Source organism: Pagrus major, chromosome 16 (genome assembly GCF_040436345.1).
Source record: "Pagrus major chromosome 16, Pma_NU_1.0".
NCBI lineage: Eukaryota > Metazoa > Chordata > Actinopteri > Spariformes > Sparidae > Pagrus > Pagrus major.
Window position 1 is genome coordinate 529,860 of NC_133230.1, and position 12,769 is coordinate 542,628.

General features: G+C 41.0%; 1 protein-coding gene across 1 annotated transcript; it reads left to right on the forward strand.

Annotated features, from left to right (window-relative positions):
• The first annotated feature begins 433 nt into the window (after window positions 1–433).
• Window positions 434–5,621, forward strand: lgals3b (lectin, galactoside binding soluble 3b). The gene is made up of 7 exons (XM_073483727.1): window positions 434–471; window positions 2,446–2,535; window positions 3,483–3,555; window positions 3,934–4,232; window positions 4,593–4,681; window positions 4,802–4,967; window positions 5,107–5,621. Exons 2-7 carry the CDS (start codon window positions 2,530–2,532, stop codon window positions 5,263–5,265), a joined length of 792 nt encoding a protein of 263 aa, XP_073339828.1. The 5' UTR covers window positions 434–471; window positions 2,446–2,529; the 3' UTR covers window positions 5,266–5,621.
• The last annotated feature ends 7,148 nt before the right edge of the window (window positions 5,622–12,769 follow it).

The window sequence follows — 12,769 nt, forward strand, 5'->3', positions numbered from 1 at the left end:
CTGTACAGTATCAACAGATCGCAGCAGCTCATGAATGTTATCTTTGTGTTGATGCTTCAGTTCTGATTGATTGATTGATTGTTGAAGGCGGGTTTGAGCTTAATCTACTCTTTAGTTTCCGTGGTAACACATAATAACCATCAACATAACCACCGTCAATAATCCAGTTTGATCTCAAGAGTCTGTGGGAGGAGAGAAATGTTAATTTATGAAAGCAGTTTACATGGCAACATTCCCAAACACACACACACACACACACACGCACACACACACACACACACACACACACACACACACACACACACACACACACACCTCCTGCTGGGTGTGTGAGTCAGTGTGTGTGTGTGTGTGAGTGTGTGTGGGTGTGGTCTGGATGTGGGAACAGGGCGAGGCTCGACACTTTAAACTCTGTCCGAGTCGTCACAGAGTCAGTGTGTGTCTGCAGCTCTCTGTCTCAGGTGAACTCAGGTATGGCTGCTCTTCTTTTTCACCTTTTGTTTGATTTGTGTTCAGCTGACAGGAAACAGAGTTTGTGTTGTTGTTCTGAGTCAGACGGGACGTAGAACCATGAACAGAGCCAGGAAGGGGATCTGAAGCCTGAAACTTTAGACGTCTCCTGCAGACAGACGGGCTCTGTGGTCCGGCTGGTTGTTGTGTTGCTGTGAGATTTTAAACGATTCAGTCGAACTTTATCGACACTGACAGAGAAGAACAGAACCAAAGTGAGTCCAGTCACATCAGAGTCTGTAAAGAATCAAAGCTCTGTGCTGCCTCGCTCACGAGACGCGTTCACTTCCTGCTGCAGACTGTTTGTGTGTGTTTGGCATGAGAAGGTTGACTCCGCCCACCAGCAGCAGGCCGCAGACAAACACAGACCAGCTGTGGAAAGTAACTGAAACATTTACTCGAGTACTCAGGACTTTTTATACAGAGAGGTGTTTCTATTATTCTGTTTATTTCACTGAGGGTGGACAAAATAACAGAAACATGAAGGAGGAGTCAGTACAGGACTGGAGGAGATATGCAGATACTCGAGTAAAAGGAAACAGTAAAAATACTCTGTTACAAGTAAAAATACTGCATTGAAGATAGTACTTTGTAAGTATTGAAAGTAAAAGTACACAGAGCAGAAATGAACAAATCAACCTTGTGCAGAATCAATCAAAAGTCAAATCAATTAAAATTGAATTTAAATGAATTTAAAGGGACAGTGCACATAAATAAACACAAACCAACAGGCTGTAAACATCAGAGTACACAAGTTACTGCAGTAGTTGTAATAATACAAAGAGAATATTCATGTTAGCCAGTTGTACTTTTTACTCCGATACACTTATCTGATTACTTTAGTTACTAGTTACTTTACAGATTACATTTTTAAATGAATTGATTTTCTCATCAATCAGATAAAAACAGTGACTGTGATGATCAGCTGACTCACAGTTTATACGCACATGTAATATATGATCAGTTACTTTACTGATACTTTTCATACTTAACTACATTTAACATCAGATACTTTAAGACTTTTACTCGAGTACCACTTCCGGGTACATTACAGTACAATTGAAAACAAGTAAAACAGGAAAGTGATTTGAAACAGAAACATTAATTAATTTATGTTCATAAATTTCTTTGCATGTTTTGTCCTTAATACAGATCGTTTATCAGTGTTTTTAACCTGGAAAGTAACTAAGTACATTTAAGTACTTCAGTACAGATTAAAGGTGCTTTTCTTGAGTATTTCCAATTTATGCAACTTTACACTTCTACTCCACTACATCTCAGAGGGAAGTAATGTACTTTTTACTCCACTACATTTGTCTGACAGTGTTAGTTACTAGTTACTCTTGATTACCTTCCTGTCCAGTGAAAACCATGTATCTCCAGATGTGTTGAATGTTTGAGATAAACTGACAGTGTTGTCAAAAGTACCCAAAAGTCTTCAAGTATCTGATGTTAAATGTAGTTTAAAAGTATCAGTAAAGTAACTGATCCATATATTTACATGTATAAACTGTGAGTCAGCTGATCATCACAGTCAGTTTTTATCTGATTGATGAGAAAAACAATTCATTTAAAAATGTAATCTGTAAAGTAACTAGTAACTAAAGTAATCAGATAAATGAAGTGGAGTGGAAGTATAAGGTAGCAGAAAATGTAAATACTCAAGTAAAGTACAAGTACTTGAGTAAATGTACTTAGTTACATTCCATCACTGCTGTTTAAATGTAACGCAGGTATTTTAGTATCAGCACGATAAAGTAACAAATAAAGAATCATTCAAGAGGAATCAGAAGTTTTATTGATTGTGTCTCTCCTGCTGCCCTGGACAGAAAAATAACAACATGTGTTTCCATGTCTGCTACTTTTAAAGAAAAGTAACTGAGTGTTTTTGAGACAAGCTGCAGATTAACATCTTGTTGTTGGTCTTCTTGTCAGAACTCGTCCGTCACACCCTCCACACGTCCTCTGCTGCTGCTGCCTTCAAACATCTCCGTCTGTTTCAGGTCTCAGAGGAGCGACATGGACGTGAGTCTCAGTTTGTCTTCACTGTTTTTATCACTTTGTTACATTCACAGCTGAACGATGATCATCATGTTTTCTGTATTCAGTCTTTCATTGAAGTTTTAGGAATCAAATTGCTGCTTTAGTTATTTTGCAATTTCAAACTGAATTTCTTTAATTCAACAAAAAGACAAACATTCATCTGGTGACAAAAACTGAAGAAAATAACCTGCAGCTTGGATTCAATCAGACTGTACGAGTCGATTAAAGCAACACTGATCAAGTTTGTATCCAAATGTATTTACTTCCAGAAAATGACTGGACGTTTGTTTGTAGATGATTTATTAGTTATAAATCAGTCAACAGTAAAGTCTGTTCAGCTACAAATGTAAAATAACAGCAGCTGAGAAACTGATGATTTGCTCTAATTCATACAGACAATACACACACTGTGTACAGGGTGTGTGTGTGTGTGTGTGTGGCATTCATCGCTAAAACCAACACCTTCATACAGAACATTCCTGTTGAGTCTGTCACTGAACACACCCTGAACACACACTGTGGGCTGTGCTGCCTTCAGGGACAGCTTGGACACTCAGGAACAGATTCACTGCAGGTTTAGGTTCGACAGCTTCTGTTCTCTGCTCTGGGTGAACAGCTCTCAGTTTGTGACTGTCAGCATCAACATAAAGCAGATAAAAATGTGCAGCGTGAAAGAAATGAGACTTTATTCTACAGAAATATGGCAGCACAGCGTGAACGCACCACACATGAAACCAGAGAGCTAATACCCAAACATGCTAACATGAACATGCTAGCAGGCTCACAGTAACAATGCTTACAGGTTGATGATAGCAGTATAGGTTCACCACTTCAATACTGTCAGAGTTTGGTCACAGCAGCATCTGGTGGACGTCAGACGAACTGCAGTCACTTCCTTCATTGCTTCACTTCTTTCTTCTTCTCTGCAGTTGTCAGAAGCTCTTGGCGATGGTTGGCCCGCTGGTGGCAACAACCAATCAGGAGGGGCCGGTGGCTGGCCAGGTAACATTATCATCATCCTCACAGTCTAATTCTTTGTCTTCTGTTATTTGATATATTTGAGCCCTTCTGTGAAGAACTTTAATGTTCTTAAATCTTCCATATTCTTCTGATGACATTATTTTTAAACAGTGAAGTTTAAACTCTTCATTCAGAGTTGATCAGTAGAACCTGAACCTGAACCTGACATGTAAAATCATTGTGAGACAGATAAAAGAGAACAGTGAACAGAAATCAGAGTAAAGTCATCTGAGCTGACGGAGACGTCTGGACTGAATCGACCACCAGGAGGCTCCAAATTCAGTCCGACATGAGAATCAGGCAGCAGTGAGACAGTGAAGCAGCTCAGATAAAGACAGGATGTGTCTGTCTCAACAACAGGTCAGCCCTCCAACCCAACCTGGCCTGGAGGTCAACCTGCTAACCCCACCTGGCCTGGAGGTCAACCTGCTAACCCCACCTGGCCTGGAGGTCAACCTGCTAACCCCACCTGGCCTGGTGGTCAACCTTCTAACCCCACCTGGCCTGGAGGTCAGCCTGGAGGTCAGCCTGGAGGTCAGCCTGGAGGTCAACCCGCATGGCCTGCCCAACCCAGCCAACCCAGCCATCCGGGTCAGCCCAGTGCACCAGGATGGCCCAGTCCTTCTTCAGGACCTCAAACTGCCCCCCAACAAAGTCTGGTGAGATGAAGTCATGGATTGAAGGATGTTTGGTTGGATGGATGGATGGATGGATGGTTGGTTGGTTGGATGGATGGTTGGATGTTTGATTGGATGGATGGATGGATGGTTGGTTGGTTGGTTGGATGGTTGGATGGATGGATGGTTGGATGGATGGTTGGATGTTTGATTGGATGGTTGGATGGATGGTTGGTTGGTTGGTTGGATGGTTGGATGGATGGTTGGTTGGTTGGATGGATGGATGGAAGGTTGGATGTTTGGTTGGATGGATGGATGGTTGGTTGGTTGGTTGGATGGTTGGTTGGTTGGATGGATGGATGGAAGGTTGGATGGAGTTAATGGTTGTTTCCTTCTTGACAGACGATTCCGTACAATCAATCTCTACCCAGTGGAGTTTATGACAAACTGCTCATCACCATCAGTGGAACCATCAAACCCAACGCTAAAAAGTCAGTTCTGACACTCCGACATTTGTGATGGATGGATTGAGTTTTAATCATTGTTGCTTTTCAAACGCATTTCATTTGTGTAAACTGTCTGCAGAGGTAACTTCCTCCTGACTTTTTTAGGCTCACAGTGGATATTTGCAAAGCCAATGACATTGCCTTCCACTTCAACCCTCGCTTCGACGAGGACCGCAAGAAGGTGATCGTCTGCAACAGCTGCATCGGCAACAAATGGGGAAGAGAGGAGAGATCGAGTAACTTCCCCTTTGTGCCTGGACAGCAGTTTGAGGTCAGGTTTGATCTATACCACTAAGATCCTTGAAGATCCTCCATGTTTGTTTGACACTCAGGTGTCAGTGCACCCTCTAAAGGGCCAGTCTGTGAACATGTGAGCAGGTTGATGACAGTCTGTGGTTTTGTCGTTGTAGATGAAGATCCTCTGCACCAACAGTGGATTTAAGGTGGCCGTCAACAACAATCACCTGCTGGAGTTCCAACACAGGGTCAAGGACCTGAGATCCATCAACAGTATCAAAATGTACTATGACCTCTCCCTGTCCAACATCACCATGGGGACTCTGCCCTAAGGAAGATCACCAGATCCACCACAGATCTAAGCGGGTGCGGGTTCAAAATTATATCTAGAATAAATCTACAGAACGTTGTTGGTGGATCCACAGTAGATTCATCCTAGAACTACAAGAGATCATCCATAGACCCTGTAGGTTTAGTTATTCACTTTATATCCAGAGAAGATCATCATTGTAGAAGATCGTCAGTAGATCTTCAATGAATCCAAACAATATCCTGATTTGATCTGTAGAAGGTTCTTGGTGAGGTTAGAATAAAATGTTTCTAAGCATCCACAGAAGGTTCTCAGTGGATCCTCATGTTTAAGATTTCTTCTGTTTGACTCGTATTAATAAAGTTTCCATCTTAAATATTCTGGAGTTTGTGTGTGATTGTATCCGTGCAGCAAGAAAGGACAAAACCCTGACCTCTGACCCCTGACCTCTGACTCCTCACCTGGTACCATCAGTACCTGTATTAGATGGAGGCAGAGGACGACGGAGTGATTCACTAAAGAAAAAGAGAAGAATCTTGTTAAAAACTGAAGAACTGATTGAACCTCATACAGACGATCACCCTGATCAATGATAAATCAATAAACCTGTTCTCATTGTACTGACAGTCCCAGTTCTTCTGGTTCTCTTTAGTCATTTTGGTTCTTCTAATTTAAATCACTCTGATCAATAAACCTGCTCTGATCGTACCCTGACGGTCATGACTCTCTGGGTTCTTCCGGTTCTTCTGTTTCTTTTGGTCCTCCTGGTTCTCTCAGTTTTCCTGGTTCTTCTGTTTCTCTATGTTCTCCTAGTTCTCCTGGTCCTGCTGGTTCTCTCAGTTCTCCTGGTCCTCCTGGTTCTCTCAGTTCTCCTGGTTCTTCTGTTTCTCTATGTTCTCCTAGTTCTCCTGTTCCTCCTGGTTCTCTCAGTTCTCCTGGTTCTCTATGTTCTCCTGGTTCTCTCAGTTCTCCTGGTTCTCTCAGTTCTCCTGGTTCTCTATGTTCTCTTGGTTCTCCTGGTTCGGTCTGATGTACTTTTCTTGCTTATTTTGTTGTCTCACAGACTAATTATTGATGGACAGGAGGTCTCTCTCTGTCTGTGTTGCTGTGAACAGAAACATTGAGACAGTTGTCACGTCACAAACCTGAAGAGATGTCGTGATCTTTACACTGCAAACAAGCAACAGGCAGGTTTATATGACCTAAATAAAAAGGTCATCATAAAAAATATGTTAAACTACTAACTAACAGTAATATGTCATTTCTGCCAATAGGGGTCTCTATCAAAACAAAACAAAAGATGTTTACAGAGTGTTCAGAGCCTCCAGCTGTGGAGGAGAGTCGGTGCAGATCCAGACCTCCTGGAGGAATAAACACCTGGAGTCTCATCAGATTCTGCTCTGATCCGGAGATGTTTACTGACAGGAGGAGCGCTCAGAGATTACTTCTGAACTTTTGTGATTAAACAGTGGATTCATCTTCACTCCTGTTTATCAACCTGACTGCAGCAGTGATCCGGAGGTGTGCTGTGGCTGTTCAGAGCAAATGAAGGCAAATGATCCTGTGGGTCGAACTAGCTTCTCTGGTGGCGATCACACCTTTAACTAACCAACACTGCTGATGAAAATCTCTCTGATGTGACTCAGACGAGGTCACGTCTTCATGTTTTATTCATGATGAGTCTCCTTCGATGAGTTTCCTTCCCTGGAGGACAGGAGGAGGAAACTTCTGTCTCTGCTCTGAACATTGTTGGAAACATTTGTGATAATGTAAGAATACAACTCAACCAGGGTTTTATAATATCTATCATATCATTGAAATAAACAACTATGTATAATTAAGAATGTATCGTTAATTCAACTTTAGTTAAGTTATTTCACCATTAACGAGCAATGAAATGCTTTATAAACTATTTATTAGCAATTGTTTATTGATAGTTGCAGTTGATGTTGATGATTCTGTAAATGGTTCATAAACACTGTGAAGTTCATCTAGAAACATCATCTGGACGGTCATGCAACTGATGTTTCCAATCTTTACAACTGTTTTATGAATGTTTTATGAACCATTTAATTGTACTGAACTACATCTAATGGATTATAAATGTACCATTTATTAATGATGGTTATTTTATTTTTTTTTGACATTTTCTCCTTTATTTGGTTTCACATCTTCACAACCATTCAATATTCATCTTTAGATATGACCTGACATAGAGAGAACCATTTTCTCAGTTTTTTTTTAACACAAAACAAAACAAACAGAACAAACAGAACAAACAAAACAAACAAAACAAACAGAACAAACAAAACAAACAGAACAAACAAAACAAACAGAACAAACAAAACAAACAGAACAAACAGAACAAACAAAACAAACAGAACAAACAGAACAAACAAAACAAACAGAACAAACAAAACAAACAGAACAAACAAAACAAACAGAACAAACAGAACAAACAACAGAACAAACAAAACAAACAGAACAAACAAAACAAACAGAACAAACAAAACAAACAAAACAAACAGAACAAACAAAACAAACAGAACAAACAGAACAAACAGAACAAACAACAGAACAAACAAAACAAACAGAACAAACAGAACAAACAAAACAAACAGAACAAACAGAACAAACAACAGAACAAACAAAACAAACAGAACAAACAAAACAAACAGAACAAACAAAACAAACAGAACAAACAAAACAAACAGAACAAACAGAACAAACAGAACAAACAAAACAAACAGAACAAACAAAACAAACAGAACAAACAAAACAAACAGAACAAACAGAACAAACAGAACATGGGGTTGGGGTTAATTCATGTTGCTGGAGCCTCATTGAAAAGGAAATTATTTCCATTACAAAGATTTCACAGATAATATGGTACCAGCTCTCTTCAGGTGGGGCATTCGGCTGGAGCCACTTCCTTGTAATTGGTTTTCTAGCAGCAACACTTCGGATACCAAATAAGTGTTTTGTTTTAATATTTGTAGAAGTTGAACATAAAAGGCCAAAAAGGAGTTCATCCCATTTAAATTGAACTTTTGTCCCAAATATAGTGACTAATTCTGAATGAATCTTAAGTCAAAAGGCCTTTACGTTTGGACCGGCCCATAACAAGTGGTACTGGTCGGCTTCCTGGGAGCCACAGCTCCTCCAGCAGCTGGAGCTGCCTCAGTGATGAGACTTCTGAGCAGCTGTAACAAAAAACCTACAAACTCTCTTCCAGCCGAACATCCTCCATGAGACGGAGCTCGATATCCTCCACTGAAGTTCACAATGTTCCTTCCAAACTTCTTCTGAGATACAACTGTTAGTTTCCCATTTGTGTTTTATACGGTGGAGCTTGTTAACTTCTGAGTCCTGTAAAGTCTTGAAATACTTTATTCCCTGAATCTGTTTTATAGGCACTAATAAGAACCTTCAATAAGATATCTTCAAATGCCTTTTTACCCTGCAACATAAAGCTGTTAATATGGTGACGTACCTGAAGAAATCTAAAGAAGTCACCATTATTTAATCCATGTCGTCTCTTCAGTGCCTGAAGGTCACTCAGTGTCCTCTGATTGAAAAAGGTCCAATATGAGGAGAGGCCTCGCTGAGCCCGTCCCTTATAACTCACATCCAGTTTGTTTGGGATAAAATCAGGGTCATGGGACCGATTCAGAACCTTAATCTCTTCAAACAGACCGTTTCTGTTAATAACATTTAGCCAAATTTTCAGAGATAAATTAATCCATTTATTGCCTGTTTCCATTAAATCCTCAGTAAGTCTTTTATCCCCTCAGCGAGCCTGAATTGGATCAGCTCCGGACATTTTCTCTTCAATTTCTTTCCATCTCGCCTGGTAGTCGTGATCGTGCCGATATAAAGTAGTCCTTCAGGCTGGGGAGTGGAAGTCCTCCCTCGTGTTTCATCAACTGAAGAGTTTGAAATCTTGTCCTTGTTTGTTTCCCTGCCAGATGTATCTGGATAACAGTTTATCCCCTTCATTGAGTTGTTTATCTGTTATTTCAATTGGGACAGTCTGAAACAAATATAACACCCGAGGCAGTATATTCATTTTTACTGACTCCATCCGTGACTCAAAACTTAATACTGGGATTAATGTCCACCTCCTTACGTCTTCCTTTATCTTTTGTCTTAACAAGTTCAAATGTAAATCATACACATTGGTCAGCTCTTTCGGGATGTTTACTCCCAGATATTTAATATGATCCAGATCCCAATTTAATTTGATCTTGGAGCTGATGATCTGTCTCGGTCTATCGTTGAAACTTAAATGTGCAGTTTGTATCCTGATACAGAGCTGAAGCCGTCCAAAAATGACAACATTTTCAAAACTGAACACTCTGGGCGAGACAAGGAGACTAAAACATCAAATAAGGAGCTGTTGTGTTCTTGGCCGAGCTTTGTAATGTCTGTAATATTATTATCCTGAGTGATCCGCTGACTTAGTGCTTCGATAAAAACTGCAAACAGTAACGGACGCAGTGGACGGACCTGTCCGGTCCCTCTCTCCAGGCCAGATGAGTTTGATACTGCTCCGTTTATTTTGACTCTTGCCTTTGGGTTATTATATAAGGCTTTAATAGTTTTAATAAAGGTCTGATGAAATTCAAATGTTCCTAATACACTATACAAGAACTCCCAGCTGACTCGATCGAAAGCCTTTTCTGCATCGAGGCTCTGCTGAAGTTTATTTTTTGTGTTCTGTGACGTGTAGCGTTCGGCGAATGTTATCTTGTGTCTGTCTTTGCTGGATAAAGCCTGTCTGGTCTAGACTTATTATCTGGGGGAGGATTTCTTCGAGTCTTTTTGTCAAAATGTGTGTGAAGATTTTGTAATCCTGATTGAGAACACTAACTGGACGATAACTTCCACACTCAGTTTGTCTTTCCCTCTTTTGGTATCAGAGATCACTGCATCTCTGCAAGGAGGAGTTCTGCCAGTGTGAACAACGCGGTTACGTGTCTTCATCAGTGGGATCAGCAAATCTTCCATTTCTTTGTACCACTCCGAAGAGAAACCATCGGATCTGCTGTCTTATTGGGTTTAAATATGATATTGGCTTTTTAATTTCTTCATCTGTGATTTCTTCAATTAAACCTTTATTTTGTTCGTCCCCCACCTCAGGTAGTTATCAGGTCTAAGAAAGCTTCCGTCTTTGTTTCATCTGCTTTAGTTTGTGTGTATAAACTTTTATAAAAAGTTTCAAAAGATTGCTGCATATCTTTTCTATTATATTGAATGGAATTTGTTTTAGGGTCCTTTATTTTATGAATTGTGTTTTCAGCTTGTTGCTTTTTTAATTTGTAAGCTAGCAATGTCGCTGACTTTCCCGATTCATAATATCTTAGTTTCAGAAGGATCATCTTTTTCTAATGTCGTTTGAGTAGATTTCATTCAATTCACTTTTTTTTGTCCATTTCTCTTTTTTTGCCTGATTCAGTGTATTTTCATGTGTTCTCTAATATTTGTAATTCTTCTTGCAGCTCCAATGTTTCTATTCTGTTTATTTCATTCAGAGCAGGAGTCCATCATCTTCCCCGAGAACCGCTTTGCAGGCGTCCCACAGAATCGGTGGGTCACTTCACCATTATCGTTTTCGTCCAGGTATTCTTTCATATCCATCCTTATTTGCTGTCTCCTTTGATTCAGGATCTCTGTGTTTAATCTCCAAATAGTATCTTCTTTTCAGAACTTATATATATATATATAAGTCCATAACAATTGGGCTGTGATCTGACAAGTCCATTGACCCTATCTCGCAATTTATCACTCTAAATAAACCTCTTTGAAGCGTAAGGAAATAGTCGAACACTATGCGGGTGAGAAAAAACAGTATAGTCCCTTTTTGTAGTGTTCAGATCGTTCGGGCCGTCGGAGAGTCCCAGCTCCTCCATCCTTCATTTTAGATTTTTGGTAGTTTTCTTCTCTCCTGCATAAAAAGGTTTCGATGCGTCCAGAGTCTGGTGAAGTCTGACGTTAAAGTCTCCCCCACAGATTACGACACCCTGAGCCTCACAGCGAACCAACTCAAACGTGTTTGTAAAATTTCCATTCAGATCCTGGAGGAGCATAAACATTTAATAAAGTAACCAGAACATCTTGCAGACATCCGTCTCTGTCTTTCTTTTCATATGTGCACTTACAATGTAATTTGTTGTAAATTCAAAGTGTTACCCCTCTGTTGAACCCTGACTGCAGGAGGATGAATATTGGTTAAATCTCCATCGCTTAAGTTTTTGTGTTCTGATTCTGTTAAATGGGTCTCTTGTAAGAGAGCTACGTCCACCCCCTCCTTCTTCAATTTTGTCACCACCTTGCTCCTCTTGATTGGATTTCCTGACCCGTTGACATTGTATGTGAGTTTTTTAGTTGACTTCATACTTTGGTTCTTTGTTTTAAGCCCCTGTACGCCACCTGGTGCCGTAACGAACAACAGCACCAACTACGAGAAAAACAAAACCGTCACCTGGATCACATCTTTAATGGCCTCCTGACTCTGATGGGATGTGAGCACAGAGGGAAGGTCTCTTCCTGCTGGCAGCGACAGAGGGCCCTCTTCAGCCTTCCAGCTGATAGGTAGGTCCATGGTGTAGAGGGGGTCCCGACCACAAAACCTGTCCTCCATATGTCCTTACTCTCATCTTGTTGATGAAATCAATGTCATGTAGGGGAACATGTTTGATAATTGGATCTGTCCACTAACATTATTCACCGCACTGTGAAAGATAAGTAAAGAATGTTATAAAGCCTGGAGTCGCCATGTCCGCCGTGGCTTCTTCAGCCGGGTTGTAAATCACTCTGTCTGAAACCTTATATTTCTTTCCTTCAGCAAAGCTTTGGCCTCTGCATGCTCCCTCCGGTGTGTAGTCCTGGTCCAGATGAATCCCTTCTTCTGCCAGGTTATTAATGACCTCCTCCTTCATTCTGTAGCTTGAGAACTTGACCACGGTTGATCTTGGCGGGGCTTCAGTCGGAGGTTTCGGGGCGAGTGCCCGGTGTGCTCTCTCCATATTTAGCGCAGTAGAAGGAGGGAGCTCCAGGCCTTTCAGCAGCAGATCTTCCACAAAGTAATCACTGATGCCTTCTTTCTTCAGCTCCTTCTTCTACCATCATGTATTCTGACATTATCACGACGTGCCCCTCTAGATCAGTCAACTTGGCCTCTGTTTGTACCTGAAGCTTCACCAGCTCCGATCAAACATCCTCTGATGGCTGGATTCCTCCGCTTCTTCCGTAAATTCTGCCGACGTCCTCTCTAAAGCCGTTTAGTTGCTGACTGGAGTCCGTCCTGAGTTCTGGTAGTTCTTTCAGTATTACGACCAGGTTAGACTCACAGGTTGGTCCCGACTCGCCGTCCGGCTGCATATTGGTCTCCATGTTGCTAATGCTACTAGCTTGCGGCGGTTGACCTTTTTCTTCGTCGTCGTGTTTCTTACTTGGTGCGAGTATTTTCTTCCCCTTTCTGATGGGCATAGTCACTCGCCCGCTGGGACTAATCTTGCTTTGAC